Source organism: Capsella rubella, unplaced genomic scaffold, assembly GCF_000375325.1.
Source record: "Capsella rubella cultivar Monte Gargano unplaced genomic scaffold, Caprub1_0 scaffold_4, whole genome shotgun sequence".
NCBI lineage: Eukaryota > Viridiplantae > Streptophyta > Magnoliopsida > Brassicales > Brassicaceae > Capsella > Capsella rubella.
The window spans coordinates 12,039,543-12,065,423 of NW_006238920.1; the positions used below are offsets into that span (position 1 = coordinate 12,039,543).

General features: G+C 37.8%; 11 protein-coding genes across 13 annotated transcripts in view; 3 read left to right on the forward strand and 8 right to left on the reverse strand.

The window, feature by feature from the left end:
* The first annotated feature begins 254 nt into the window (after positions 1-254).
* Positions 255-2,790, forward strand: LOC17890134 (tRNA A64-2'-O-ribosylphosphate transferase). The gene is made up of 7 exons (XM_006293937.2): positions 255-721; positions 891-1,036; positions 1,131-1,827; positions 1,923-2,023; positions 2,096-2,204; positions 2,289-2,348; positions 2,437-2,790. Exons 1-7 carry the CDS (start codon positions 418-420, stop codon positions 2,604-2,606), a joined length of 1,587 nt encoding a protein of 528 aa, XP_006293999.1. The 5' UTR covers positions 255-417; the 3' UTR covers positions 2,607-2,790.
* A 458-nt stretch (positions 2,791-3,248) lies between these two features.
* On the forward strand, positions 3,249-4,429 carry LOC17887935 (mitogen-activated protein kinase kinase kinase 17). The gene has a single exon (XM_006296191.2). The coding sequence runs from the start codon at positions 3,249-3,251 to the stop codon at positions 4,182-4,184; it is 936 nt and encodes a 311-aa protein (XP_006296253.1). The 3' UTR covers positions 4,185-4,429.
* LOC17889722 (40S ribosomal protein S26-1) lies at positions 4,310-5,675 on the reverse strand. The gene is made up of 5 exons (XM_006295162.2): positions 5,596-5,675; positions 5,416-5,508; positions 5,234-5,318; positions 4,990-5,123; positions 4,310-4,546 (listed from the first exon to the last, which is right to left on the reverse strand). The coding sequence occupies exons 1-5, from the start codon at positions 5,596-5,598 to the stop codon at positions 4,466-4,468; spliced, it is 396 nt and encodes a 131-aa protein (XP_006295224.2). The 5' UTR covers positions 5,599-5,675; the 3' UTR covers positions 4,310-4,465.
* Positions 5,676-6,294: 619 nt separating this feature from the next.
* On the reverse strand, positions 6,295-7,189 carry LOC17890400 (serine/threonine-protein kinase SBK2). The gene is given in 2 exon segments (XM_006296212.2): positions 6,295-6,337; positions 6,339-7,189. Coding segments are annotated over 2 exon segments (894 nt in total).
* A 389-nt stretch (positions 7,190-7,578) lies between these two features.
* Positions 7,579-9,275, reverse strand: LOC17889744 (macro domain-containing protein VPA0103). The gene is made up of 7 exons (XM_006293368.2): positions 8,979-9,275; positions 8,766-8,814; positions 8,573-8,675; positions 8,379-8,474; positions 8,216-8,290; positions 7,995-8,064; positions 7,579-7,892 (listed from the first exon to the last, which is right to left on the reverse strand). Exons 1-7 carry the CDS (start codon positions 9,255-9,257, stop codon positions 7,815-7,817), a joined length of 750 nt encoding a protein of 249 aa, XP_006293430.1. The 5' UTR covers positions 9,258-9,275; the 3' UTR covers positions 7,579-7,814.
* An 85-nt stretch (positions 9,276-9,360) lies between these two features.
* Positions 9,361-11,019, reverse strand: LOC17887901 (macro domain-containing protein VPA0103). Its single transcript, XM_023784332.1, has 7 exons — positions 10,815-11,019; positions 10,659-10,707; positions 10,352-10,454; positions 10,171-10,266; positions 10,003-10,077; positions 9,779-9,848; positions 9,361-9,637 (listed from the first exon to the last, which is right to left on the reverse strand). Exons 1-7 carry the CDS (start codon positions 10,923-10,925, stop codon positions 9,479-9,481), a joined length of 663 nt encoding a protein of 220 aa, XP_023640100.1. The 5' UTR covers positions 10,926-11,019; the 3' UTR covers positions 9,361-9,478.
* A 126-nt stretch (positions 11,020-11,145) lies between these two features.
* LOC17888036 (expansin-A8) lies at positions 11,146-12,383 on the reverse strand. Its single transcript, XM_006296430.2, has 3 exons — positions 12,145-12,383; positions 11,733-12,045; positions 11,146-11,628 (listed from the first exon to the last, which is right to left on the reverse strand). The coding sequence occupies exons 1-3, from the start codon at positions 12,299-12,301 to the stop codon at positions 11,322-11,324; spliced, it is 777 nt and encodes a 258-aa protein (XP_006296492.1). The 5' UTR covers positions 12,302-12,383; the 3' UTR covers positions 11,146-11,321.
* A 3,048-nt stretch (positions 12,384-15,431) lies between these two features.
* LOC17888173 (bZIP transcription factor 18) lies at positions 15,432-18,226 on the reverse strand. Its single transcript, XM_006295974.2, has 4 exons — positions 17,611-18,226; positions 16,553-16,685; positions 16,350-16,434; positions 15,432-16,266 (listed from the first exon to the last, which is right to left on the reverse strand). The coding sequence occupies exons 1-4, from the start codon at positions 18,069-18,071 to the stop codon at positions 15,839-15,841; spliced, it is 1,107 nt and encodes a 368-aa protein (XP_006296036.1). The 5' UTR covers positions 18,072-18,226; the 3' UTR covers positions 15,432-15,838.
* Positions 18,227-19,900: 1,674 nt separating this feature from the next.
* Positions 19,901-22,909, forward strand: LOC17889115. Of its 3 annotated transcripts, XM_006293899.2 has the most exons (8): positions 19,903-20,265; positions 20,402-20,489; positions 20,604-21,461; positions 21,573-21,683; positions 21,940-22,002; positions 22,094-22,323; positions 22,415-22,518; positions 22,603-22,909. In XM_006293899.2, exons 1-8 carry the CDS (start codon positions 20,218-20,220, stop codon positions 22,718-22,720), a joined length of 1,620 nt encoding a protein of 539 aa, XP_006293961.1. In that variant the 5' UTR covers positions 19,903-20,217; the 3' UTR covers positions 22,721-22,909. The 3 variants fall into 3 exon arrangements, 2 of the variants coding, with proteins under 2 accessions (XP_023640051.1, XP_006293961.1); XM_023784283.1 differs by lacking the exons at positions 22,415-22,518; positions 22,603-22,909 and having other exon boundaries at positions 19,901-20,265; positions 22,102-22,192; XR_002834283.1 differs by lacking the exons at positions 22,415-22,518; positions 22,603-22,909 and having other exon boundaries at positions 19,902-20,265; positions 21,888-22,002; positions 22,094-22,136.
* Positions 22,793-24,950, reverse strand: LOC17889944 (U-box domain-containing protein 63). Its single transcript, XM_023784286.1, has 8 exons — positions 24,552-24,950; positions 24,250-24,454; positions 23,951-24,032; positions 23,791-23,848; positions 23,607-23,695; positions 23,431-23,529; positions 23,269-23,339; positions 22,793-23,194 (listed from the first exon to the last, which is right to left on the reverse strand). The coding sequence occupies exons 1-8, from the start codon at positions 24,850-24,852 to the stop codon at positions 23,071-23,073; spliced, it is 1,029 nt and encodes a 342-aa protein (XP_023640054.1). The 5' UTR covers positions 24,853-24,950; the 3' UTR covers positions 22,793-23,070.
* Positions 24,951-25,095: 145 nt separating this feature from the next.
* The window catches only part of LOC111830998 (pre-mRNA-splicing factor 38), a 2,487-nt gene continuing 1,701 nt past the window's right edge, over positions 25,096-25,881 (reverse strand). Inside the window, exon 6 of the mRNA XM_023784285.1 lies at positions 25,096-25,680. Within this exon, the coding sequence (XP_023640053.1) occupies positions 25,305-25,680 (376 nt within the window). The 3' untranslated portion in view covers positions 25,096-25,304. The remainder of the gene's footprint in view (positions 25,681-25,881) is intronic.

Here is a 25,881-nt window from a genome sequence, read left to right on the forward strand (position 1 = left end):
CTATAGGTCGGTCATCGGTGTGGTGGGTTCGATTTTCCATTATTTATAGGGGAACTAGGACATGTTTTCCTTTTTCCAATTATGAGATTATATACACGCCCAAGTTAACCTATATCAAATTTCATTATTATATGGTTAAACACATATTGATGACCCACTATATATTTACTAGTGTTGTTAATTTAATTATATTTTCAAAAGTTCCCCTAAATCTTTCGTATTTGTCGAAATCGTCTCTGAATAACCAGAATGACAATAATAAACCTTATCGTTTCTTAATTCTTATTCGCTCCCCTCTGTTCCCATCGTCTTGCTGCGCCGATCTTGCTCTGCTCTTTCTTATTCTCCTGTTCTTACAAACTATTCTCTCTAATATCCCAAATATTTATTTGTAATTTTATTCTCCAAAGGTAAATAATGGCAGCAAGCTCGGAAGAGCAGAGGACGACGACAAGAGATAGTATTTACAGAGCTGCCAGGAGTATAAAGCGACGAGACAACAGTCTCTACAACGCTCTTCGATCTATCTACCAAGACTCCCTCTTCGTCCACGAGATCTCTCAGTTATGGCCTATGCTCCCTCTTCTTGCGAACCTTCGTTGTGGCCTCTGGTACTCTCCCAGATTCGACGCCACCTGCTACTTCAAATCCACCGATGGTCATACCAATAATCTATCTTTCAACACTTCTCGCCTCAATCTCCATCTTCCTCTTCTCGCTGGTATCATCAATTTCATCTTCTCTGTTTCAAAAACTTCTCTTAGATCATGTTTCTTTGAGAAGTAGCTTTGTTCTGTATAAAAAGCATTTATCTTTATGCATTGTGCATTGTTGTGTACTTGTGTTGTGTGATTGCCAATTGAAAAGGATAAACTTTTTCCAATGGATAGGAGAAAAAGGAGGATGTATCATTATTGATTCCACTCGGAAAGGAAAGCGATTTCCGGATAGTATGTCGAAAACGATTCCTATATGGTCATGTGTCTTGAATCGTTCAATTTTTAATCATTTGAAGAGATTATGTAACACTGATGCAGTGAGTTACAATTGTTCATTTTGTCTGCATTAGTCGAGGTTATAACTTCTCCTTCTTAGTATTTACAATACTGTGTTCATTGTTTTTGGAATAGGGATTGCCTAGTGATGATGATCTTGATGGTGATAAGATAAGGCAGGTGTTAGATAAATGGGATTGTTCGTTACATCTACCACTTTGGGTTTCAAATACAGAGAGGGCCTCTATTGAAGCTCGATTGGATGAGTGGACTAGAGAATTAGATGAGAGTGGAGCTGATATAGCTTCTCTAGCTTCATGTTTGAGAAAGCCTTTAAGGCCTCTTTGGGTTTCACAGAAAACAGTTATATGGTTGAATGCAGTACCTGAGCCTGATTCATGGGATTTCACCCCTCTCATCCTTGTCTCAGCGTCTGTTTCTGGTGAACTCCAACACAGAACCAATTCAGAGTTTAGTTGGAATTATATTCCAGGAGCTGGTGATGATGAAGAGAGTTGGGCTAGAGGTTTATCTCCAAATGTTTTCTGGACACATGTTGACGATCTGATTCACTGGGGGCCTGATTTGTGTAACCAGAAAGTGGCAGAGATTGTTGAAAACGATAGAGTGTATCGAGCGCAGAGAGGTCAGGAAGCTCCACAGGTCGTTGTTAAGTGCTCAAAATCTAATGGTAAAGTCAATCACGCTAAGAGTGATGAAATTATGTCTCTTAGTACATCAAAACCTAAAATTGGGATGATGATAGTTGATGAAGACAACTTAGTATCTTGGTTGGCATCAACGAATCTTGCTGTTGGGGCCTCACTAGTAGGTGAGCTTAGTTTCTTACTACAAATATTGTCTCTTCCTTTGCATTAAATAAGCTTTCAGCTTCTCATCAAATCTTCGTATCCTTTTGTGTTGCAGCTGGTAAGGTCACATCTATTGACTGTATATTAAATTGTGATCAAAATCCCATCTCTGTCCCTCTATCCTACCTTGAAGAGCATTTGCATCTACCCATGAAGGTATGCCAAACTCTTGCATGATACACAGTTGTTTCCTCGATCAAATATTCATTAGAATTGTATGTTCTCCAGGGTTCAAAATATGATAGATTTTCCATATCAAGAGAGCTTGGTTCCGCAGTTAATTTTGCTAAGCTCAAGATGAGTTCAGGGAAGAAGCTCTTAGTTTGTTGTCAAGATGGTAAGTTTATATCTGCATTCAAGCATAATTTGTGGCTTGTATCTTTTATGGAAGTCTAATCCATACTGTAATTATGATTGACAGGGGAAGATATCAGTGTATGTGTTTGTTTGGCCATCTTGATGTCATTATTCAACCAAGAAGGTACTTCATCTTGTAAATTATCCGGTTTTTGGTTCAACAATGTATGAAATGTACCATCATAATGCTGAGACATTTGAATCATTTGCAGGGGCCTTTGATGGTGGAAAAAGTTTTGAAGAGAAGAGTATAACAAAAATGGAAATGCGACGGGTGCTAATATTTATATGCAAATACGCCGTGAATGCTCGACCATCTAGGGGAAACCTTAGGCAAGTTTTTGGCTTTCTCTCGTCTCAGCTCGAAAATTCCGACCAGTGAAGTAGAATAAGCCTCCATGTATCCCTCAAAGCTTTTAGTTGTTATTCCTGCACTAGTATTTACGATTATGTTGCTGTAGAAGCTTCAGAAATAAACTCTACCTTCATAATGATAGGCATAAATCATTAATTTTTTTGTTTAGTTTACACTTTCAATAACTAAAATATATATAGATTGAACAACATTTATCTATCCCATCATTAATCATTAATTGCACAGTAATTTATTAATATTTTAACAAAAAATATAATGATAATATCATTATGATATATATATCACATTTCACATTTGTATGCTTTATATAATAAGAATATTCAAAAGCAACCCAAAAAAATCTATAAAAGGGAGAGTTCTAAAAATATATTAACTTCATCTTCATTAGATATGTTAATTTTTTGCATTTTAATAAATAAGTAATTTATATCATTAAGCACCACAAAGTAAATTACCAAAATATTATAAAATAATAAATACATACTAAATTTTACATTATATATTTATATGTTTTGTATTATATAGTAAAAGTTTTAACTCCAATCTAAAAACTAGAGGTCTAACAAAAAAAAATAGTGATTAAATTTTGCTAACCAGAAGAACTCTTCATTGGAGACTTGTCTGTGTTCTTGGCAACCTAGTGTCATTATGGAGCAGATTATGGGAGATCTAAAGGAGTCTTCAATGGAGACTGTCTGTGTTCTTGGCAAATGTGCCTACGGCTTTGTGTCTCTCCAGAAGGATTCGAACTTGGAGAAATCATACGTCAAAAAGACAAGTATTCTCAAACAGTCCAAGAATATCGAGAAGGAACTCAGGATCATGCTTCGTTTCCACAACAATCCCTTCATCGTCCAAGCTTCAAGTGATCAACTTCACTTTGTGACCGACACCAAAGGCATGAGTTTATGTTACATCTACATGGAGTATGCTTCCTTAGGTAATCTCGACAAAATGATCTATGATGCCGGAGGGAGATTGCCTGAAGATTGTGTCAGACGTGCCACTCGTATAATCCTACAAGGACTCAAGGCTCTTCACTCTGAAGGTTACGTCCACTGCGACCTCAATCCGACCAATGTACTTGTATTCCCTTCCAACACTTCTGGTGAACCATGGGATCTCAAGCTTGCTGGTTTCCGTTTATCCAAAGAACCGACTATGGACTCTAGCCTGTTGTTTCCCGGAACCCTTGAGGAGTACATGCTGCCTGAGGCCATTGAGCCGGACAGGTTTGTTGGGACGGAAAAACTGATCAGACCAGCCCGTGACATATGGTCTCTAGGGCGTATGGTTCTAAAGATGTTTGGGGGTATTCCTGTGGAGGTGAGAGGTCCTAACACGTGGAGGCTGTACGAAGATATCTCCCCGGAGGCCACAGATTTTGTGAGGCGGTGCTTGGCGTGGAACCCTTCGGATAGGGCAACCGTGGATGAACTCTTAGACCATCCTTTTGCTGCTGAAAAATTTCCATTGTTTCTTTCTTTCTTAAGGGTTCCTTCCATCATAAGGAAGATTGCCAGGGATAAATTGAATGGAAGACGTGAGGAACTGATACCAAAACCTCAAGGGTTAATCTGGTAAGAACGAAAATGAAACTGATACGCATGAGGCTCACTCCATTTCTGTCCCATCTCAGTTTCCTCTCACCCATAAGTCAAAACTCTTAAATCTGAATGGGGTGGAGTCGCAACCTCAAAACTTAAGTAGATTGTAAAACTGAAGTCTTATATATGATAATAACAAAGTCGAGACAATTATTTAAAAAAGCATTTGAAAATTCACATGGCAATATAATCTGAAGGCAACATAAGAAAAACAAAAGTTTTGAAAAATGGAACTATAATTTAAGCTGCTTGCAGGCTTCAGACACGGGGTGCAGCTGGAGCTCCAGGTCCAGCTGGACGAGGGGCCTGTCCTGGTTGTCCAGGCTTGGGAGCATCATCCTGATGAGATTATAATGTGGAAAACCATTCAGTAAAATCTCAGAAGAGCAAATCATTCAAACAAACAAAAAAAGATAGAACAGAATAGTCTCATCGACAGCAGTATTGTTAAGGATTAAGTGAAGGAAATAGTAGCATCTATTTTGAAAGTTATTTTGAAACAACTAGTATATAAATCATATGGCAACAAGAATCTTAAGATGATCTAACCGCATATCTACAAAACTTGGTTATGCAAAATTCAAACTACACTTTTGTGCATGTCTTAGTAACCAGATTTACTTCAAACTAACCTTACGTATTTAAGAGAGATACTAGTATTCAGAAACAAGTTGCATCTTTCATATCTAAACACAAATGAAGCAAACAAGCTCGTCTAAAGATTGAGAAATAGGGATTAAATCAATAAAGGATCATTGAGTTGAGAAAGAGAGAGGGATTACCTTGCGTCTGACAAAACGGGGAGGAGGAGTACGAACCCTACGGTTGGTGCGGGAACGAACTCTAACGACATGAGAGTGGATAGCACATGAGACACAGTATTGCGTCTTTGCATACAGCTTTGGCAATGTGTATCCTGAAATTACATAAAAGTTGCATAAATCTCAGGACATTTCAATTCCAATAGTCGAAAAATCCAAACTTTATAACAAAACAAAGAAACAAAGAGAGAAATGAAATGAATACCATCGTAGACACTGGCTTCCTGAACATCTCTGATAGCAGCCTGCTCCACAATGTTCCTCACGATGAACCTCTTAATGGCCTTGTCCTATCCAAACCCACAATATCAAAATCAAACTTTGCATAGGAATGCATATATAAATGACTGGAGATGATTGAGAAGCAGAGGTGGTGGAAAAGAGTACCTTGGGGCAGCATTTGCCACAGTTGGAGCATCTGATTGGGTTGACGTGACCTCTGTTGTGCTTGTTCCTCCCACCGTTCCTACGCTTGAAAGTCTGCAACACAGCACAACAATGAAGAAGCTCATCAATTCACGATCTTTCCTGTAAATCAAAGAGATAGATCGAGAAGACGATGAGTACCATCTTTGGCTTTTCCTCTCTGTTCTCTGTGTGTTTCTTCTGCTGCCGGCTAGGGTTACTCCTTCTCAGTGATCTTCTCGTCTAACTTTAGATTTGAGGACCTCATCTTTACTATTACTTTATTGGGCCTTACATTATTATGGGCTTTTAACATATACTGGGCTTAGGCTTTATTTTCTCCAAACAAAATTTGTTGGTTTAATTCATCTTTACTATTACTTTTTACAGTATACTGGGCCTTCTCTTCTTCTTTAATCTTTTTTTGTTTTTGCTTTTAGTTTCCTCTGTTAAGTCACATTTACTTTCATGTGTTTCCCAACAAAATCATACGTTACCCTAACAAAATAGTTAGAAGATATCGATAATAAAATGGATAGAGCAACAACATTAGAGTAAATTATAAATTGCAGGACTCAAATATAAAGTCTATAAGTCTAGTCTGCCTGTCTCTTGTTCTCATGATAATGACATGGGTTTGTTTTGTAATTTGTATATTATTAGGTTGTAATAGCTTACGGGATGAAATCTTCACATTAAAACCAAACCAAAAAAAAACATGAAAGAGTTCTTAACTGATCAGCACATACTGATAAACCTATTTTAAAGAGAGAGAAAAACTGACTTAAGAGTAGTTTTCTTCTGATACAAGTAAAGAAACCAACTAAAACTAACTATGATACTAATTAAGAAAATCAAGGATCATGTCAAGAGAAGCTTCGAGACATTCGAAATCAAACGACCCCTCGTCGTCTTCTGTGGTTGGCGATGGAAGGCTTCTTGTAATGAAAGGATGTTGCATTAGCTCAGCAGCGGTGGGCCTCCGCGGATGCATGTCATTGCACTGACTCAAGAAATCTCTAGCCTCCGGAGAGATATCTCGACCACGCAACTTCCACTCGTAAAATTCATCAAATATCTCCTGGATAGGTATAGCTCCAAACATCTCAGAAACCACACACCCCAGAGCATATATATCAAGTCCCGGCTCGATGACCAGTCCGCTTGGCGCAAAAGACTCTGGTGGCAGATATTTAGCCGTAAAAGTGGACATGAAATCATAATCGGAATCAGGTTCCTTGGATGAACCGAAATCAGCAAGCTTGAGATCCCACGGCTCTCCAGGAGTTGCGGAGGGGAAGACAAGAACGCTGGATGGCTTGAGCCTGCAGTGAACGTAACCATGGGAGTGAAGAGCAACGAGTCCTTCTAGGATCATACGAGCCGCACGTTGGACCAGAGGCTCAGGTATCTTCCGTGATTCCCTGCGAGAACCGTCGATCAGCTTATGGAGATTACCTTGGGAGGCGTACTCCATATTAATCATGTAGCATTCGTAGCCGGCGGGTTTGGTTCGTAAGTGAAGAGTGTTTGAGGCATTGACGATGCGAGGATGATCTTGGAAACGATGCATGATCCTGAGCTCCTTCTCGAGAATCTTTTTGAGATGCATCGGCGATGACTTCTTTGCGCAAAGTCTGGAGTTGGAGTCCCTCTCGAGAGTGACATGGCCGAATCTTCCTTGGCCAAGGAAAGAGATGGTTTCAAGTGAAGACTCGTCCACAGTCCAATCATTATCTCTGCAAATTTGCTCCATATCTAAAGTGAAGAAGCTTTTACGTATTTAATCCTTTCAAGGGTTTTGTCTGCTTTTTGTTACCTGAGTAATGTGTGATGAATCATTACTCTTCTATCGATATCTATTTATATAAGTTCAGGTCTGTACGTGGTGGGTTCGTACTTTTTCAACTGGAACTTGGACCTCTTTTCCTTTTCCAATTACGAAATCATATACACGCTGGAATTAAACTATATCAAAATTTAATGTTTAATATTATCCAATGCTAGCTTAAATATTAAAATAAATTATTAAGTTAAGTATTTAGATACAATAGAAATACATTAATTAAAAAAATTTCATCTAAACAAAAACAATTATAGGTTTACAAAACAATTAAATCAAATTCTGTATACTACCTGTTTCTGTCATCTGAACGCTCGTTTTGTCATATCATCATTAATTTCCTTTTCTTACGTAATCTAACAGTGTTATTGCAAAAACAATTAGGAAAAAATGTAGAAACAGAAATCTCTTTATTACGAAATCTAACCACAACAAACAAATCACAAGGCGCTCATAACATTACACAAAGTAGCAAACGCTTTGTTTGTGTGAAGGTTTAGGGATTAGTTGTGGTGTATTTTACGCCGCTGATGGAATCTTAGGCTTTTTGTAGCATCTCCTTTGCTTTGGTTACCCACAAGCTGAATAGATCGTCCGCGAACAAAACAAAATGCACCTTAATAAGAATAACAATATGAGATTACAAGAAAAATGTCAGTCACTTAGCGGATTGAATCCATGGAAGTGTAACAATCTAGAAAAGAGAAACTATCTTTACCTCTTTAAGGTCATTAGAGAACTGTTTAATGGTTGATATACTAACAGTAGCAGCTTCATCAAAAGGATATCTAATAAAAGCAAAACATTGAGAACATAAGGTTTTTTTCTTTACAGTTTGCCCAAACTTTCCACTAATTGTCAATCACTAATGATTAAGAATTAGTTGGATAGGTTTTGTAGCATAAAGATGAATTTAGTCTCTGGTTGTGAGAACTTTACCCGTAAATCCCACAAGATATGGCAGGGAATGCAATGTATTTGATGTTGTTTTCCTTTGCCACTCTCAGACTATATCTGTAACATACATAAAGAGGAAACATGTCTTATATAAAAAATTCCATAGTGTAAACAAGTGAGTCACTGAGACTGTGATTCTGCTTACTTGTAAGAATTTGTGAGGGACTCTTTAGGGTTGATATCCGAGTCATAGATCGGTCCAACGGTGTGAATCACACGCGATGCAGGCAGGTTAAAACCCCTGTTCCAATTTTCCAATCCAACTAGTTCATCACTCAACAATCCAAATTTCGAAAAAAAAAAAAACATTAATACATGAGAAGAATAAGAGTAACTCACGGAGTAATCCTTGCTTCTCCGGTTGGACAACGGACTCCGGGACGAACTTCAGGAACCTCATAGCATGCTGCTCTGAGTTGTGGCCCGGCAGCTCTATGTATTGCTGTCACAAAGATAATCAGCTTTTCAATTCAGAATTCAGTTCATACTAACACAGTAACAAATAGACAATGGACTTGGAGGTAAAACTTACCTCCATCAGCACCACCACCACCTAACATACGCTCATTTGCTGGAGTGACCTGACGAAACAAACTGCTAAAGTTACAAGTACTCGAGAGACCTAACTGTAATCCAAGAGCCTATCAACTAGTTTTTGTACCAATTTAATCTAATTCTATCTATCTATTTGCCTACAAGCCAGCCCTAGAATTTTTGAATTTTGATAGAGAAAGAGAGACTTTACAATAGCATCGGAGGAGCCATCGACGGACCACTTGGTGATATCACCTTTAAGGATCTTAAGAAGGCTAGAATCAGACAAATTGAAAACAGCTAATTCGTCTCCAGAAGCCATGGATGATACAGTTGCTAAGCGAGAGGTCCTCGTGTGGGACGTATTGAGGGCGAAGGAGGTGGTGGAGATCAGAGACGCTCTCGCAGTTGTTAGGATCGAGCTCGAGTGTAGTAGTAATCTAGGGAGACTCGAGCTTCCCACTCCACAGGTCAACCATAGTCGTCTCATTTGAGTCGTCGCCTTCTACTCTCACTCACGGGGTTTTGGCCCATTACTAATAGCGATTATAATGGGCCTATTCATAGCCCAGATCAGACGAGAAAGCACACTCTAATGAAAAGATTTGATAGAGATGAACACATTTTTTCTCTTTTCTCTCAAGGATGTGTTTATTTTTTTGAAAACTTCACAAAAGTTTACAACATGAGAGACAATGTTTGCATAAAAAGCTAAACAGGTTTAAAACAACAGTTGAGATTACTTAAGAATCGAGTTTTGGCTGTCTGCGGCGAGGGGGAGAAGCTGCGGCCTTGTGGTGGAGGTAGTAAGTCTTTGGCCTTGTTCAGCCACACCGTGTATGTATCTTCGTTAAACATAACAAAATGTACCTGAGAAGGGTATTTTTTTTCATTTTCTCAGTAACACGGATTTAAAACACTTACCAAACTGAGATATCTAAGAGTACTTGTTGGATTTAAATAGAATCTTGTGAAGCATATGAATGGTTTAAGGGAAAAGTGTAATGCTACCTCCTTAAAATCTTTACCAAATTGCTTAACAGTGGAGATAGCTATAGTAGCAGCTTCATCCAAAGGATACCTAGCAATCAGATGAAAAAACAACAAAAAAAAAACAATTGGAATTTGTATTTATCTCTCTAGATGGTTCACAAATGGGAAGAAATCTGTGAAAACATTCACCAACAATGTTAAGATACAAGTTTCTGAATCTTCCTAAAATTAAAATACTTCACCTGAAAATACCACAAGATATTGCAGTAAATGCAATGTACTGAATGTTATTGTCCTTAGCTACTCTCAGACTGTTCCTGTTACCAACACAAGTATAAAGAAAAATACACAATAAGCATAAAGTAAAGTAACCAAGATAAGCGCAGAAAAGTGTTTCTCTTGCTTATTACTTGTAAGCACTTTCTAGGAGTTTATTAGGATTCTTCTCGGCATTATAAATAGGTCCAACCGTGTGAATTACATGAGATGCCTGCAAGTTGAAACCCCTGATCCAATATCCAATAAGCAAAAAAACAATCAACAAACTCAATTTGGGTAAAAATGTTAGAGAAGACAAAAAAAGAAACACACGGCGTGATTCTTGCTTCTCCGGTGGGACAACGAATTCCGGGGCTAACTTCTGGGACTTCATAACATGCTGCTCTCAACTGTGACCCAGCAGCGTCATGAATAGCTTTATTAAAGTATATGAGTTAAAAAAAAATAAGTTAGTTAGAACTTAGAAAGATTGATAATGATCTTAGTAACCAGAGACGAGTATACGTTATTTCCCAACTCTGTATATAAACAGAGTATATAACTCTGAATACTTTGATATCATTTCATATAATGAGAATTTTATTTGATACTAATTTTATGAATAATTGAAGGGAAGTACCTCCATCAGCACCGTTACCACCTAGCATACGTCCATTTGCTGGATTAACCTGATGTCAATCAAAGTTTCCTCATTCTCAAAGAAGCAAGGGAACAGAAACGGCCAACGTCTTTTGATAAAATCTGGATACAAAAGAGCTAAAGAGAGAAGACTGACAATAGCATCGGAAGAGCCATCGACGGACCAGATTGTGATGTCCCCTTGAACGATCTTAAGAACGCAACAGTCAGACAACTTGAAAGCTACTTCTTTGCCGTCAGATACCATCCCTCACTAGATTCGTTTACCTCTCTTCGGAGAGATACTTTGAGAAAACAGAGACGAATCATTCTTCTTCACGCGGTTATTGACCGTTGACTTATAAAATGCTTCATGTTGGTTATATATTAAACTCGAAATATTTTTAGTTTCATTATTTTGGGCTTAGCGATATTGGATTACAAAGAAGAAAAACAGGCCAATAAGGCTAAATTAAATAAACATGAAAAAAAAAAAAAAAAACCTTTGATTTGTGTAGGCATGATGAAAATACAACCATTTAACCAACAATTCGTAAATATGATTAAAAAAAAGAGAAAAAACTAAGCTAAGCGGGTGCTTATACGAGCCACCTCAGCAATACGCAGCCACGTCAGCACCCAAAACAGAGAGATGAACTGATCATCAGAACTGACCGCCTTGGTAGGTTTGTCCGAACTGCCAATTAGAAGGAGCCACGTCATTGCTAATGACGGTGCGACCATCGCTGGTGGTGACTTGGAACGAGAGGCTTTGGTCGTTCATGTAAGAATTACTCTGCCAGTTCTGTCCCCAATTCCTAGACATCGCTTGCCACGACTGTGTTTTCGAGCCCTTGATCGATACGGCGTGTACGTCTCCGGCTCCTCCTACGTTCGATATCAGAACAAGGTTGAAGTATGAATGTCCGTTGATCGTAAACCTTATTCCCCCACTCTTCATACACGGTACTCTGAAATCACACATAATCCATTAGTCTAAGCGTGTAAATATAAGAGGACAATTGCATCCATATCCAACTACTATATATTACAAGTACGAACAAAGTAAACGGACCTTCGGAAAGAGACAGGAACAATGCCGGCACGATACTGAGCGATCTGGAGAAAAGCTGGCTCGGCGAGGTCGAAATGCTGAAGAGGAGGATTGCACCAACCTCCATTATCGTTGGAGAGGCCAGGGTTTGGTGGGCAAAAGTTAGTGGCTGTGACCGTGATAGTAGAAGAGAGACACCACCTCGGGTCATCGTTGCACTTCATCTCATAGCACGCGCCGCAAGTGAGCCCGTTGTTGAATAGAGCCGTACTCAAAGCCGCCGTGTTCGTCCCGTAACCTTGGCTATTCAAATTTCCATAGCCACAAGCTCCGCCTGATTTGACCATATATGCCACGTGTTAGCTAGTAATCCATACGTATGAATCAAGAGATAAAATTAGCTAACATGGTTTACTTAATTATTTGGCCATACCCATGGTGCCGGAAGCATCGCCGCCACCGTAAAACGTGGCGTGGCCACCTTGCCAACCTCCGTAGTCTCCACGAGTTCCTTGGAGGAACAATGATAAGCTGAGTATGGATATAGTTGAGATTAATATTGAATACTTGGAGTTTGATGTGATAGACATTATTTGTTTTCTTGAATGTGTTGGTTATTTCGGTTGGGAGTATCGGATTTGATTTGGTGGGAGACTGATATGGAATCAAAAGGGAGGGATTGAGTATATATAGGGGGTTCTTGAGTGTATAATTGTGCCAAGCGATAATGGTATTTAAATGTTTACTATACTAAGTACGTTGGTGTCTCTTCTTTCACCTTTTTGGGTATGGTCATATATTTTATAATTCTAGTGTCTCTCACCAATTTGCGAGAGGATTGTGCCTTTTATTTCTCGTTAAATCCCAATGTATCTCCATATGACCATATTCATTAATCATTCATACAGTTTGATCTCCAACAGAATCGAGCATCAAAATTTGTAATGGCCAAACTAAATGTAGGATGACTTTTTATTTGTATGGGATAACTAGAAGCAAAGTCAACAATGTATGCCACCGTTAATCTTGAGTAGAGTAAGATTTGGTTTGTTGCGGCCAGATTTTTATATTTTTGTGGACAGAAAAAATTAAACAGTTTTAGGAAACAAAAAAAAAGAAGAAAAAAAATGTATGGTTTTATGGTAGAAGAATAAGATCAGGGGGGGGGGGGGGGGGCTTTTTGAAGGTTGTGGCCACATGCAAATGTTGCGGTTAGACCAACTGCGATTCCTAATCAAGAGGCCCCTACTTGCACATGCTTCATTACGCAAACTATTTATTAATTTGTCTCTTCTTTCGTTTTACGTTTATCATAAGATCATATCTCTTATTTTGTTTGCGTTGAAGGTTTTTTATTATTTTTTTGGGGATAAAATACTATTGTACATATATATTTGGCTTATACAACACAAAAGACTTGTGTAATCAACGACATCAGTATGTTCAACGGATACTTTTATACATCAGAAACTGACCGAAATAGTATCAGTTAATGATTCCTATCACGGTTCCTATAAGATATAAATTTTTATTTAGGATAACAAAAAATTTGTATAATTACCTTTTAAACTAGTAAGAGGGAATTTGCCCCCAAAAAAAAAAATCTAGTAAGAGGGAATAAGGCTTGCTCTCGAATTTATAGTTTCAAATAAATATATATCAATACTATTTTTGTTCGATTCATCACCTACAAAATTGTGGAAATATTGGGAGTCGACTATATAAAGATATTATATAGTATTATTCTATATTCTCCAAATCGATAATAATTGGCGTGTTAATTTATATGATGCATTCGACTTCGAGAGATATTCTATAAACAACTACTACAGAACCTTTTCTCCTAGGTGGTTCTTTAGATTGATCTTGTTATTGGCGAACATGCCTATAATCGATGCTATACATATGACAACAACGATATAAGTTATTTCATACATCGTGCCCATTTTTATATTTGTATATTTCGTATAAGTATATATTTTCTGTGGAGCTAGTTTGTAATGTATCCAAGTCGTCAGTCTGTTGTTGTTTTAATCGAGTGCCTAGATCGGATATATATTATGACGGTAATTTTGCTGGTATCAGTTTAATAGTTGATTAGCTCTGAGTTATAAGTATTTTTTTGGGTTTGATTAAGATGAATTCGTGGATATTGTTATGCTTAGCGCTACGTACTTAAATTACCTGGATTGACTAGTCAGGGCTCTGAGTAAGTGGGTCAGTAGATGAACCCTACCATGTTAGAAGCACATGCAAAGATTTCTAACGTTTTTAAGGCTCTCATGCATTTTTCTGATACGTCAATTTCGTGGCCCTTTTATTATACATCCTATTGCTATTAGTTTAGTTTACTCTCTTGTTATATCTTCTATTATTTATGCGTATATCTGCCTATAATGTCATCAACTAAATTCAGCAAATGTATAGGTTTACCTCGTGAATTCGTGATTCCCTAAAAGAAAATATAGAAACGTATTTTTTATTTTAAGCAGAACAAAACAAAGGATTGTTGTATGAAGACTACAGTGTACTATGTTTTGGCAATTTTTGGATAATTTCTACCAGAAATTTAAAACACCGTTTCATTTTTTGTCTTCAACATGAAATACGCATATGTAAACTCAAGTGATAACACAACGAATACGACAACAATATCACGTATTCATATTGTTATTTACAATGACTCTTAATTCTGAAAGAAAAAAAAAACGTAAATTAAAGAGAGCAAAATTTAACATTATTTTCAAAAAAAGAGAGAGAGCAAAATTAGGTTAACTAAAACTTACAAAGTGTTCACTATGTTTTAAGGGATACATATGAAAGAAAATTCCATCAAGAAGAAGAAGATTATGATATATATATATTATTTACGATCGACAGTGGTATTAGCTCTACTTTTGAAAACTACCGTCTTCTTTTGGTTAAGATTTTCTTGACAAAGAATCTTTAGGTGGTTCAGTTCACCTATTTAGTATATTAGTATATAGTAATAGTTAAAGGTTACACTCAGTAGCACATTCAGTGCAAATGAGACACTCATCTATCTTGAAGCTGGATAAGAACAAGAATCAATCGAAAGGAAAACACTGTTTGAATTGTATCCACAAAAAGGTCACGTAAGTTCTATCCAAAAACGTAACCAAAGGAAAAGCCAAAGGGACCACGCTTTAAGTAACCATCACAAGGTTTTTGTCTATTTGTTGCCCCAAAACTGTTGGGACTGTCCAATTACTACGTTTTATGGTCATTGTCCAAAGGGAACGTCGTTTCAGTGACCCAACTTCTAATAGCCGACACACGATAAATAAACTTCAAGTGTTCTTAAGTATTTTTTTCTGAAATATGTTGAGAAATTCTCATGTGAGTATTTAATTCTGTTGTTTGGTAGCTAGGGTACCTCTTAAGTGGCCTCAACATGGCTAGTTTCGGTTCATGTAGTTTGTGTCTTGACCCGGTTTAACACGTTACTCTGCTTTTGTTCCTAAGCTCAAGTGGGTAATTTTCAAAATATCTTCATACATTCTGATGAAACGAGACTGGTTTGTTATACTTGTTGAATTCTATTGCGGTTTAAGTAAAGTGATTTCAGACATTAGGATTCTTATGTAGAGTCTTGAGTTACTTGTGCTTGAAGCAAAGGTAACTGGACTGGAACTGTGAAAGTAGCTGACAAACAGACATTTCCTATAAAAAAAAAATTAAATTTACTGGAAACGAAAATAACTCAAAAGTTATTTAGGAGACCAGCAAAACAAAAACACATTTTCTGATGTGGTTCAAGCCAAAGCGAAATCCCAATCCAAATCCAGATTCAACCATCAATTACAGGATGATTATAGAAGCAACTAGGGAAGCGATACAACATAAAGAAACAGGAAAAGGACGTGGTTATACTTCAGTAGCTCCCCCGGAAGAACAAGATGAATCAGGAAACAGAGATATCAGACAAGTTAAAAACACCTGTGGTCTCTAAAGTCGAAACCCCAAAACCCCCAAAGCGAAACCAGTTTTACAGAATAAAAAATGAATCAGACGGTCACGGAACTGTTACCTTTTTTTAGCTAAAGATTTCAAGGGAGAGCAAAAGAATAGGTTTATCGACAAAGCGGAATCTGTAAAATGCAGCCTTACATAGTAGTGCTGCTTTCACTGACGGTGTCAGACCTACCAAAGTTTGAGCCTCTGCCACAGCTGCTAATGTCAAGCCCCTGTAACCGGCCAAGAGGGTCTTCATGCATTGCTTCTGAATAGGAATGAGATTGAGCCGGGCCATTAGAATTAGCGTGATGCATATGCTGGTGAGCGGTGGGAGGGTTTGGGCGAGAGGATGTGTTTGGGTTTTGGTTGTTGTTGGGTTGGAAGAGATGAAACTGATGAGTCATCTGTTGCAGGTTTTGAGCATCAGTTTGTTGCTGATGATGTTGAAAGAAGGATTGTTGTGGCTGCTGCTGATATTGCATGTGTGCCATTCCGAGGTTATAAGCATCAGCGTGTGAGACTTCTCCAGTGGCGAATTTGAGCCTTTCAACTTCCTTTTTCAGTTGGTCGTTCAGTGCTGTGTAAGGAAGAATCATCAAAAAAGTGACCTTCAAACCCAAACAATCAGATAAAAGGAGGGAAGGAACGATTAATACATACCATCTCGCAACTTAGCTTGTTGTTCCATGACCTGTAAGCGAAGCTTGAGCTCTGTATTCTCAGATGATAAACCAGTTGTGTCTCTCTGTAATAAGCAAGTTATAAGGCAGTAGATGAGAAAACGAGTGCTATTTTCAGTAATTTCAAAATGTGCAAAGAAGAGAATGTTACTACAAATGAAGTATTGAGGTTTGTAAGAGAACCTGAAACAAAGACAGTTGTGCTGAGAGGGTAGTAGCTTCAGTTTGCAAGGTCTGAACTTTCCTCTCGAGCTCCAAAATATATCGAGCCTTCCTCTCTTTCGAACGAGCAGCAGACTGTCGGTTAGCAATTATCCTGCACAGAGTGCCCGAGACAGGATTAGACTATTGGAGCATCAAAATTAATAGAGAATGCTGAATGTTTCCACTCTATGTTGAAGAATATAGAACAACATAGAGAAAGCAGATATCTTTATTACTATAAGCCGCAAAACAGTCACGCATTCAACAATGACCATTACCAAAAGATCATCCCAATTTCCCAACTAAAAACCTCGGAGATTACATGGATCGCCCTTAACCATATTGAGACAGATCAGAAACCAAACAAAGCTAATTCCCAAACTTTAATAGAACCAAAGCCGCTTGATACTATAACTTTCAATTCCCTCCAAACAGTTGACTGCTAAAAGGAAATGTGAAAAAGGATCATATCCCAGCCATACGAGAAAAACCACACAAAAACTCAACATTAGGTAGGATCTATAACCACATAGGAATTGAGAACCAAGGTTGAACTGACCAATCAAACAAAAGCTAGTCCGAAAGAATTTAGCTGGGGGCCATCAAATCATCATGAAAGAGACGCATTCCCACAGAACTCAACTTTGGGAATTAAACAGAAAAAAGCATACTTATGGGTCCCTCATGGTCTCTCTCCCAGCCGGGAAAGACCTTAAAAAGAAAAAGAGGAGTAGCATAGTACTAGAAGGCTATAACTACATTTCAGTTAAAAATCAGTTATGGTTGAGTTTCGAGATCAGAGTAAAAAAGAATGGTGATGTAACACGTAACCAAGCAAAAAACAAAAAAAAAATCTCTAAAAGAACACCTAAAAGGCATCACATCAACATCAAAAGATTCATATTTCATCAAATAAAGGTCACAAAGAAACCAACTTTTTTCCCGCGAATTGTAAACAAAAGCATAACGATCGAAGAGGAAGTAGAGTTGATCAAATCACAGGAAATTCTCGACATTTATGGGATTAAAGATGAAACCTTTTAGCTCTCTTAGGGTCGACGACCCAAAGCTCGGCGAGTTTGTCAGGGGCCATAGCTTTCTTGGCCTCAATTGATTCCAAACTCGAAGACCCATCAACGGAGAGGCTGTGTCTGTGTCTCGGTCTCGAATTCCCAGCCTCCGCGCCTCCATTTTCAGCTGAAAACACGTTATCGGACCTAGGAGCTGATGGACCAGCCGAATCGGATGCGGATCCGGATCCGGATCCAAGTTTCTCTATGTCCATGTATGAGCAGAAGAGGTCATCTTCGGATCCAAGCTCGTCGAATCCTCCGAATGGTTCAGACAGATCCAGATCTTCAGGGAGGCGGAATTGAACCTCCGAATGTGCTCTCCGGTGGTACGGGCCACGAAATGGAGCCGACGTCGGAGCTGAGGCTAAAGGAGGGCATTGTGGGAGATTGCTCTGGTTTGATTTTGGGTTCGAAGGATCCTCCATATCTGGATCGTCCTTCTTCTCTCTCTCTGTTTCGCGCCCTTCTCTTCCTCTCTCTATCTGTCGGAATCGGACAGCGAAAGAGAGAGAGATTCAGATTTTACGTTTCGTGTCTGAAGGAAGGTGATGGCCAAAAAAAACATAACAAAAAAACCCGGAACAGGCTCCAAACGGCGTCGTCTGGGCACCACTTTTATATTATTAACCCCTGTTACGAAGAGTCCGTTTTGTTAATGCAACTTCGAAGCTATTTGTCTTTGATTACGCAAAATCATAATACATTGTTTGATTTCTTTGCATTTCTAGTAATAGCAATTTATATGTTTCTATGTTTGTTATCATATAAGATTCTCCTTGTTCAACAATATTTTTATTTCCATTAAATATCTTTTCAAATAATGTTAATGCCAAGACTAATGATCATTTCCATATTGAATTATTCTAAAGTTATCTTAAAAATATTTTCTTCCGATTTTTTCTTGAAATACTAGTTCGAAAGATATATTAGAGTTTTTCTTTTACTTTAGACGTTTTAGAAAAAAACAAGGCAAACAAATAACCAATCTATTCTCATGAAATGACCATTATATTATATGTTTGTTTTTTTCCATATGTGATTGATCTGTATAATTTAAACTTTAGACTTTAGAGTTAATATTTTATACTCCCTCCATTTCTAAAAGATTGATGTTTAGGAGATTTTCCGTAAATTAAAAAACAATTATGATTATTTTTAAAAAACTTTAATTTTTCTCACCAAAAAAATATTATTTAATTAAAAGCCAATAACAATTCAGAAATTCAAATTTTATTAATGATTATTTCTTGAAATTAACAAAATATTAATATTAATTAATTAAAATCTGTAGAACATCAATCTTTATGGAACAAAAAAAATCCCAAAACATCATCCTTTATGAAACGAGGGAGTATTTCAGTTTAGAGCTCAAGTTTCTACTTTTTAGTATTTTTTTATATAATTTGATGAATTGATGTACATTATCATATTCTTTGAACACTTTGAACACACCCATCCACAACTATTTAAATATCTTCAGCTCTATAGTTATTTGCTATAAATTGTATAAATATGGTTTTAAAGTCTTTAATCTAGGCATTAACCAATTCAATTATGTTCTTAGCATTTGGTAATATTAAAATCTAAAAATTGTGATGATGATATACAAAGTAGACTTTCTGGATGTAGAAAATTACTAGTTAGGAGTAAAAATGCACGGTGGAAACATGAGTAGAGTAACCAAAGACGTTAAGACAAAAAATAGCAAATAATCAACCATCCTCAGGAAATGACCGTTATATGGTTTTCTATTTCATATGTGATTGATCTCTATAGTTTAAACTTTATAATTAATAGTTAATATTTTTTTATTTTCAGTTTAGAGTTAAAGTCTTCACTTTCTAGTATTTGCTTTATACAATTTGATAAACATATACAATTTACTTTATATGTTTATCAAATATTACGTGGTTTTCTTGAACATACATACCCATCCTCATATATTTAAATATATTTAGCTCTAAACGTTATTTGATATAATTTGTATAATTACGATTTTTAAGTCTTTAGCCTAGACATTTCAAAACCAATTCAATTAAACTTTTAGTAATACTAAAATCTCTAAATTATGATAATGAAATATGAAGTAGACTCTTGAAGAGTAAAAATGTTTGGTGGTGACATAAGTAAATAAATCATACAGACTTGCTAAAAATGTAGTATCGAAATTTAGAAAAATGAGCCCTACTACTAGTATTTTGTGTTTGGAGTGCGAATGGAAGAATATATAAAAGGGTCTAAGGTGAGCGGCCGAAAAAAACTAGAGGAAGCCTTCCTTTATAACAAAACCTTAACACACACACACTCTTCTCCCCATTTGAATTCAAAATCCTTTTCTCTTCCGACTTGTCTCGGGTCTCACTCTCATCGATTTATCCTCCAAAAGAGCTTTCTGCATCTCTTACCTCACTCTCCCTCTCAACCCTAATCATTTCTTCTAATCCTTTGCTCTCTAGGTTCTTTCCTTTTTCAATTCAATCCCTATTACTTATGTGTGCGTATACTTGTTTCGTTTTCGTAATTTAAGACCAGGTCTTTTTTTGAGAAAGAGGAGATCTTTCTGGTGTGGAAATGGAGGAACAGAGAGGGGTTTCCTCTGGGGTTGCATCGAATTCTGGGGTTTGGTTCTTTCCCCTCCCCGATGACTTTTTTTTTTTTTGCTTGTTTTTTTTCTTTCTTTGTTTGTTTTTTTTTTTCTGCGATTTGTTAATTGGGGATTGTGTTCTTGGTCTCTGGGTTTCTCCCAATTTTTCAGATTTCGGGCGAGAAGCGTAACGGAAATGGATTAGAAGAGAAAGATGAATTAGGGTCTAAACGTGTGAAAGTGCCAGATCTGTATTCTGGTAAATTCTTCGGGTTTTATGAATAGATATTACTCCATTTCGATTATTCGATATGAGAATTTTTGGATGATTTGTTAAAAAATGTTCCTTCTTTTTAATTGCTTATTGCTACAGATGCTAAAACCAGTAATCTGCAGTCTGATGTAAAAATTGGAATTGTTCAGCTACCAAATCTTACTGGTGAAAAGATTTCAGGAGTTTCTGAAATGCATGTGCCTCCTAATGCTGAAGGTTTAGGAAGAGTACTAGTTAAAGAAAAGGATGTTTTGGCTCTAGATATAAAACCTTCCAAAGTTATTGAGACGACCACTTGCTTGCCTAAGGCTAACTCAGTTTCTAAAGATGATGATAGATGCGTTGCTAGTTCCGGGAAACAGGCTTTGCTTAAGAATAATCATACTGTTAAAAGTGATGGTAAATGTGAGTCAAGAAGAGCACAAGTCGATGTTTCAAAGAGTATTGTCCATTTGAAACCTAAGGAGACTTCTGAATCCGTTGGAAGTCCTCGAGGAGCAGCAGAGCCTTCGCCTTCAATTCCTCTTGGCGATAAAGTAAGTCCTTTTCAGATGTGTACTACTACAGCGGGTTCATTGGGTGAGTCAGATTCTATGCGCCGATGGATGGAAATGAAGCGGAATGGTTTTCTCTCAGGCCCTTTGGGTGGAGTAGCAGCACCAAGTTCTACAGTAGCGACTGCGCCTGTTGAAGTTCCTGCGCAAAAGCAACAAAAGAATAAGAGGAAAGGGGGTGATTCTCTCAAGAAGAAAAACGAGGTCCCTAGAAGAGAACAACAGCTGGTAGATAGGTTCGCCAATGTTACCGCACCAAGTGGATTGCTGACAGAATTGAACCCGGGAATCATTAACCATGTCAGGACTAAGAAACAGGTCTGCTCAATTATTGAAGCTCTGATTCGAAATGCTAATGGTGATGCTAGCGTTGGGGAAAGACATGCCAATTTGAATGTAAGAGGTATCTATCGTTCTCATTTACCTCGTTAAGATGTCATGTTAACCAATTCAGACCAGACACGAGAACTTCAACACTCAATGTTTAATCACTCTCTTTACTTTGGGATTTCAGAGTCAATTAAAGAAGATAGGGCATTAGCCTTTAAGTTACCATCCACTGGGGTGTCTGATAATGCCAATTCCATTACATACCCAGAACAAGCCACGTCTCTTGCTGTTGAAGGTCAGTACCTTATCTTGTTTGAGATCGTCTTGAGTGAACTTTATTGAGTTTCTAAATATGTTTGAAGTAATAAGTGATTAAGTCCTATGAGAAAAGTGAAGACTTTTGTCGATTAGGTTTACTGATTAAAGTAGTGTAGAAGTGGCAGAAGGATAAATGTTAGGTATTTCTTTCTTTTGTGCATGATGATCACTTCATATGCAGAAGTGGAAACGGAAAGAAATGCTTAAAAGGAAAATGTTTGTTTGCTTTTTAGCTGCTACTGTAGCTTCCCAATGGCTGGATTTTCTTCACCAAGACCTCAGCGGGCGGCTTTCAGGTGCACATTTTACTTGCTCGAAGGAATACCATAGAGGGGATTTTTAATTAAGTTTTAGTGGTCTGAGTGAGATCTTATGATGTTTTTGCAGCGGTGCAGGATAGTAGGAACAGAGTTCAAAATATTTTGACTACCGAATTACCGCTTCTCGTTTCATCAAAAGAATCCTCTTCTAACCAAGAAGATACTCTTCAGATGCCAAATACAAATACTTCTGGTGATGCTTCATCTGATAAAGCAGTAACAGAGACGCATAAGATAAGGTGGTCCGCAAAATTTGATCAGATTAACAAAGCTCTTTATGATGAAGAGAGAGATTTGGTGTGTACATATCCACTGCCTTCAAGCTAGAATTATAGCGACACATATAATCATCTTTGATGTATTGATACTATCGATTTGAAATTTGCAGGAACGTTCATTAAACCAAGTGAGGGAAATGCAGTCAAGATGCAACGAGGGTCTACGACAAATGGACGAGTACTCACCTTTTAGTTCCCAATCATCAGATTCAAGGTGAAGAAATTAGACCAAGCAGTCCATAGATGCATAGAAAACAACTGATTTAACTGATTTTCTTGCTATTCAATATGTTTGTAGTTTTGGGAAAGACGGGAATCAGGAGACTAGTATGGCGGTTCAGGCAGCTGCAGCTTCCATTTTTTCAACCTGCAGTTTTCTTCTGTCAATGATGAAGTCGCCGCCTACCAGTTCTTAATTGTTTTTGTTTTTGGTTTACCGGGTCTTCGACTAGTCCCACCCCTTATATATTGTCATATGTGTTTAGTACTTTTGATAGTTATCATCGTTAGTGTAAATAATAGGCGATTGATGCTTTGTCATTCGTGTATGTAACATTAGAAGCGACCTTTATGTATCAATGCTACAAATTTGGCATTTGCTTCAATACACATGTCTATTCTAGAGGCAAAGTTTTCTAGTACGAATATGAAACACTGCGTCTTAATAATACAAGGGAATCGTTGTCTGGTTCCTGTACCACATAATGAGATGTCGTATTCAGTTTCTCTTGAACGAACGAAAATTACAGATGCTGATCTATATGAGCTAAAGCCAAGATGGTGCCACTTCAGCTACTGTTACTTTAGCAGGCGAATTGTCAGAGATCTTAGCAAGTGAGCAATGTTGTAACTTAATAGACTCTGCATTGTCCACTGTCTTCACAACGTACCTGAAAATAGAAGTCCAGTATTGTTATAAGAGCTTTAGCATCTTATGGATGAAATGAGGCAAACGAGACTTAACCATCCATTTAAGCACTGTGTCATTATAACTGCCTTGCGTCCGACAAACCGTGGAGGTGTCCTTTTGTTTCCCTAAAACATGGTAACTTTTGTCTGTTAAAACATGAAATTAGTATATTTCTGATTGTGGTAAGTAAACTTGGTATGGTGGAAGATCTCAGACCTCTATGATAATATGATCTCCGATGGAGAAAGGAAACTGTATGCCTCGGCTACTCTTTGGAGTTTCTGTGACTTTTGGGATGTAGAAACTTCTCTTGTGCTTTATAAGAAAGAAACTCAGTTTCTATGTTTTCACAATGTAAAGGTAAGCTTGTACAGTTAAATATAGAAACAAACCTGATCCGACCTTTCTTTCCTTCGCTTCAAGGAGTGAATATGATCTGATTCTTCTTCTTGGCAGAAGGCATAAACTACAATTCTAAGAGCTGAACAAGCGGATAAACTGGATCAGGAAAAAGAAGAAGAAACTGTTGAAGAAATTTGAGTCTTCCACCGACACCAGTAATTTCATTAAACTCACACAGATTTGGCTTTCCTGATCCTTCTGAAGTAGGTTGGGAACATGTGAAACATGCTTTCTGACAACAAAAAAGTCTCTCAAAACTCGTTCGTGAAGATTCATTCATATATAACAAAAACAAGACAAGAGATATAAAACGGATTAGTAAAGAAGCATTTACCATTCGTTTGACTTCTCTTAGCCCTCCAGCTCCAAAAGAATGTCCACAAGGCAGTATGGTAGCATCATTCATTAAGTTTCCGCTATCCAAAGCAAAGTAACAGAGAGAAAATCATATCTGTGAATGTTAACAGGAGCTAACATTTACACTAGATGCAATTATTTTCACGTAAAAGATACATATTCCGTCACACCTCAGTGATCTTCAAAGTAGAATGAGATTGACTCAGGTTCATAAAAAAAAAGGTCGTCCTAGTTGTCAACCATATTCAGATCTATCAAACGAGAGCCGATACTTACGTGACAGGATCAGAGAGGATGGCTTTGAGAGACTCCCAAGAGCTGACACTTGTGACTCTCTCCTTGTCCACAGAAGCAAAATCTCGTTTTGACTGCGTGTTATCATCTGGGTTAGCGATCATCACCTTAAACTCCATTTCATGTCGATCAATCGATGATTTCCTTTCCTCATCATCTCTCACAACCAGTTCCCAACCAACTGAACCTAAAACATTGTAAGAGCTTCGACATTGGTGGCCTTTTGATAGTCATAGGAGAAAGAACATCGTAAGACGATAAACTAATGTACAGTATAGATATACCTGGATTTTTACTTTCCCTGTTGGTTTGTGCAACTGCATTATTACCAGAATCAATATCAGGTTGAGTCAAGGCGCCATGTCTTCGGACAGAAACGTTTTCATCGTTATCATCTCCATCGGAATAACTCGTTTCATACTTCTCAGGTCTATTTGCGCAGAAACCTTGCCGCATCCTGAATCGGCGATCGCTGATAGTTTCGAGCTCCCGGCTTCTGGGAGCGGACTCTCCGACACGGAAACGCAAAGATTCATCTTCCACATGGTATAGGAACCGAGGATCGATACTGTCATTAACGGACATTTATGTTTTTCCGCCGGAAAGGCGATGGATTGATTTGAGACGGAGGAAGCTGAGAAGGTAAAGAACACAGAGAGTACATCTAAAACGACGTCGGTGGGACATAAGAAGCACGCGCGTCGTTAATCGTTATGATGGTTAATGATTATGAAAACCTTATCATTCCATTACTTTTGGAGTGTGATTTTGCCACGTAAGCTTGTCTTTTTACGGACTTTTCTAAAATTGAGCTGGAACTTGTACCGGTTTACAATCTGAATTCTTGAGCACTATTCGTATCGGTTAAAAGACATACAGTTCAACAATGCCATTAAAAGGGATCAGATAACTCGAAAACCAAAACTAAAGTGAGTAAGATCACAGAGTGTAGTAGCTGGACTATAATGAACCAAGTCTCGGTTTAACAGCATGTCCCCATTTCACAGTTCATGAATTTCCTCCTGCTGCTGCTTACTTCAAACATTCAAAGGTTTCAATCCCAGTGATGCTCTCAGTCTATTAGCTTCCGCAATCTCAGGATCTGGATGATTAGTTCCATCTTCCCTCAACTTCTCCTTCTTCTCCTTCTTTTTCTTTGGTTCATCACGATCCCTGACATCATCAGTTTCGTGTCTCTTACGATCCCTACTCCTGCTTCTACTTCTACGCCTTGCCCTGTCTCTTCTGTCTCGTTCTCTGTCTCTCCCTCGTTCCCTGTCCCTATCCCTATCTCGCTCCACATAGTGATCTCTGTCTCTCTCTCTATCCCGGTCTCGCCCACGCCCACGTTCTCTTTCATAGTCTTTGTCATAATTTCGATCCATATCATAGTCTCTATCATAATCACGATCCCTGCTAACCACAAAACCATGGTCATATTATAATTCATGAAACAGTGAGATAAAGTCTTAACATTAGAATCTGTGGCAAAATGCATTGTTTGAGCTAAAAACTAGATGTGAAGAACAGAAAATGCTTTCGTGATTTATAGATCTTTGTCAAAATAACACAATGACTAACTGCCATATATCAGGCTATGCTATTGTAAGAATG

Coding starts and splice junctions, on each gene's coding strand:
- LOC17887901 (XM_023784332.1), bottom strand. CDS start 10,925: ATGGTATCTGACGGCAAAGAAGTAGCTTTCAAGTTGTCTGACTGTTGC. Junction 10,267..10,351: donor GGAGAAGCAAGAATCACGCC/GTGTGTTTCTTT, acceptor ATATTGGATCAG/GGGTTTCAACTTGCAGGCAT. Junction 9,638..9,778: donor TTGGTAAAGATTTTAAGGAG/GTAGCATTACAC, acceptor TACCCTTCTCAG/GTACATTTTGTTATGTTTAA.
- LOC17888036 (XM_006296430.2), bottom strand. CDS start 12,301: ATGTCTATCACATCAAACTCCAAGTATTCAATATTAATCTCAACTATA. Junction 12,046..12,144: donor CGATGCTTCCGGCACCATGG/GTATGGCCAAAT, acceptor TGGTCAAATCAG/GCGGAGCTTGTGGCTATGGA. Junction 11,629..11,732: donor GTTCCTGTCTCTTTCCGAAG/GTCCGTTTACTT, acceptor GTGTGATTTCAG/AGTACCGTGTATGAAGAGTG.
- LOC17888173 (XM_006295974.2), bottom strand. CDS start 18,071: ATGGAGGATCCTTCGAACCCAAAATCAAACCAGAGCAATCTCCCACAA. Junction 16,435..16,552: donor CACAACTGTCTTTGTTTCAG/GTTCTCTTACAA, acceptor TGCTTATTACAG/AGAGACACAACTGGTTTATC. Junction 16,267..16,349: donor ACAAGCTAAGTTGCGAGATG/GTATGTATTAAT, acceptor TTCCTTACACAG/CACTGAACGACCAACTGAAA.
- LOC17887935 (XM_006296191.2), top strand. CDS start 3,249: ATGGAGCAGATTATGGGAGATCTAAAGGAGTCTTCAATGGAGACTGTC.
- LOC17889744 (XM_006293368.2), bottom strand. CDS start 9,257: ATGAGACGACTATGGTTGACCTGTGGAGTGGGAAGCTCGAGTCTCCCT. Junction 8,676..8,765: donor TGGTGGTGGTGCTGATGGAG/GTAAGTTTTACC, acceptor TCTTTGTGACAG/CAATACATAGAGCTGCCGGG. Junction 8,065..8,215: donor ATATCTTGTGGGATTTACGG/GTAAAGTTCTCA, acceptor TGCTTTTATTAG/ATATCCTTTTGATGAAGCTG.
- LOC17889944 (XM_023784286.1), bottom strand. CDS start 24,852: ATGTCCGTTAATGACAGTATCGATCCTCGGTTCCTATACCATGTGGAA. Junction 23,849..23,950: donor TAAGAGAAGTCAAACGAATG/GTAAATGCTTCT, acceptor TTTTGTTGTCAG/AAAGCATGTTTCACATGTTC. Junction 23,340..23,430: donor GAGATCATATTATCATAGAG/GTCTGAGATCTT, acceptor ACCATGTTTTAG/GGAAACAAAAGGACACCTCC.
- LOC17889722 (XM_006295162.2), bottom strand. Junction 5,124..5,233: donor GGAAGCCAGTGTCTACGATG/GTATTCATTTCA, acceptor ATGTAATTTCAG/GATACACATTGCCAAAGCTG. Junction 4,547..4,989: donor CCCGTTTTGTCAGACGCAAG/GTAATCCCTCTC, acceptor TAATCTCATCAG/GATGATGCTCCCAAGCCTGG.
- LOC17890134 (XM_006293937.2), top strand. CDS start 418: ATGGCAGCAAGCTCGGAAGAGCAGAGGACGACGACAAGAGATAGTATT. Junction 1,828..1,922: donor TGTTGGGGCCTCACTAGTAG/GTGAGCTTAGTT, acceptor TTTGTGTTGCAG/CTGGTAAGGTCACATCTATT. Junction 2,349..2,436: donor GTCATTATTCAACCAAGAAG/GTACTTCATCTT, acceptor AATCATTTGCAG/GGGCCTTTGATGGTGGAAAA.
- LOC17889115 (XM_006293899.2), top strand. CDS start 20,218: ATGGAGGAACAGAGAGGGGTTTCCTCTGGGGTTGCATCGAATTCTGGG. Junction 22,003..22,093: donor CCTCAGCGGGCGGCTTTCAG/GTGCACATTTTA, acceptor ATGTTTTTGCAG/CGGTGCAGGATAGTAGGAAC. Junction 22,519..22,602: donor TCCCAATCATCAGATTCAAG/GTGAAGAAATTA, acceptor ATATGTTTGTAG/TTTTGGGAAAGACGGGAATC.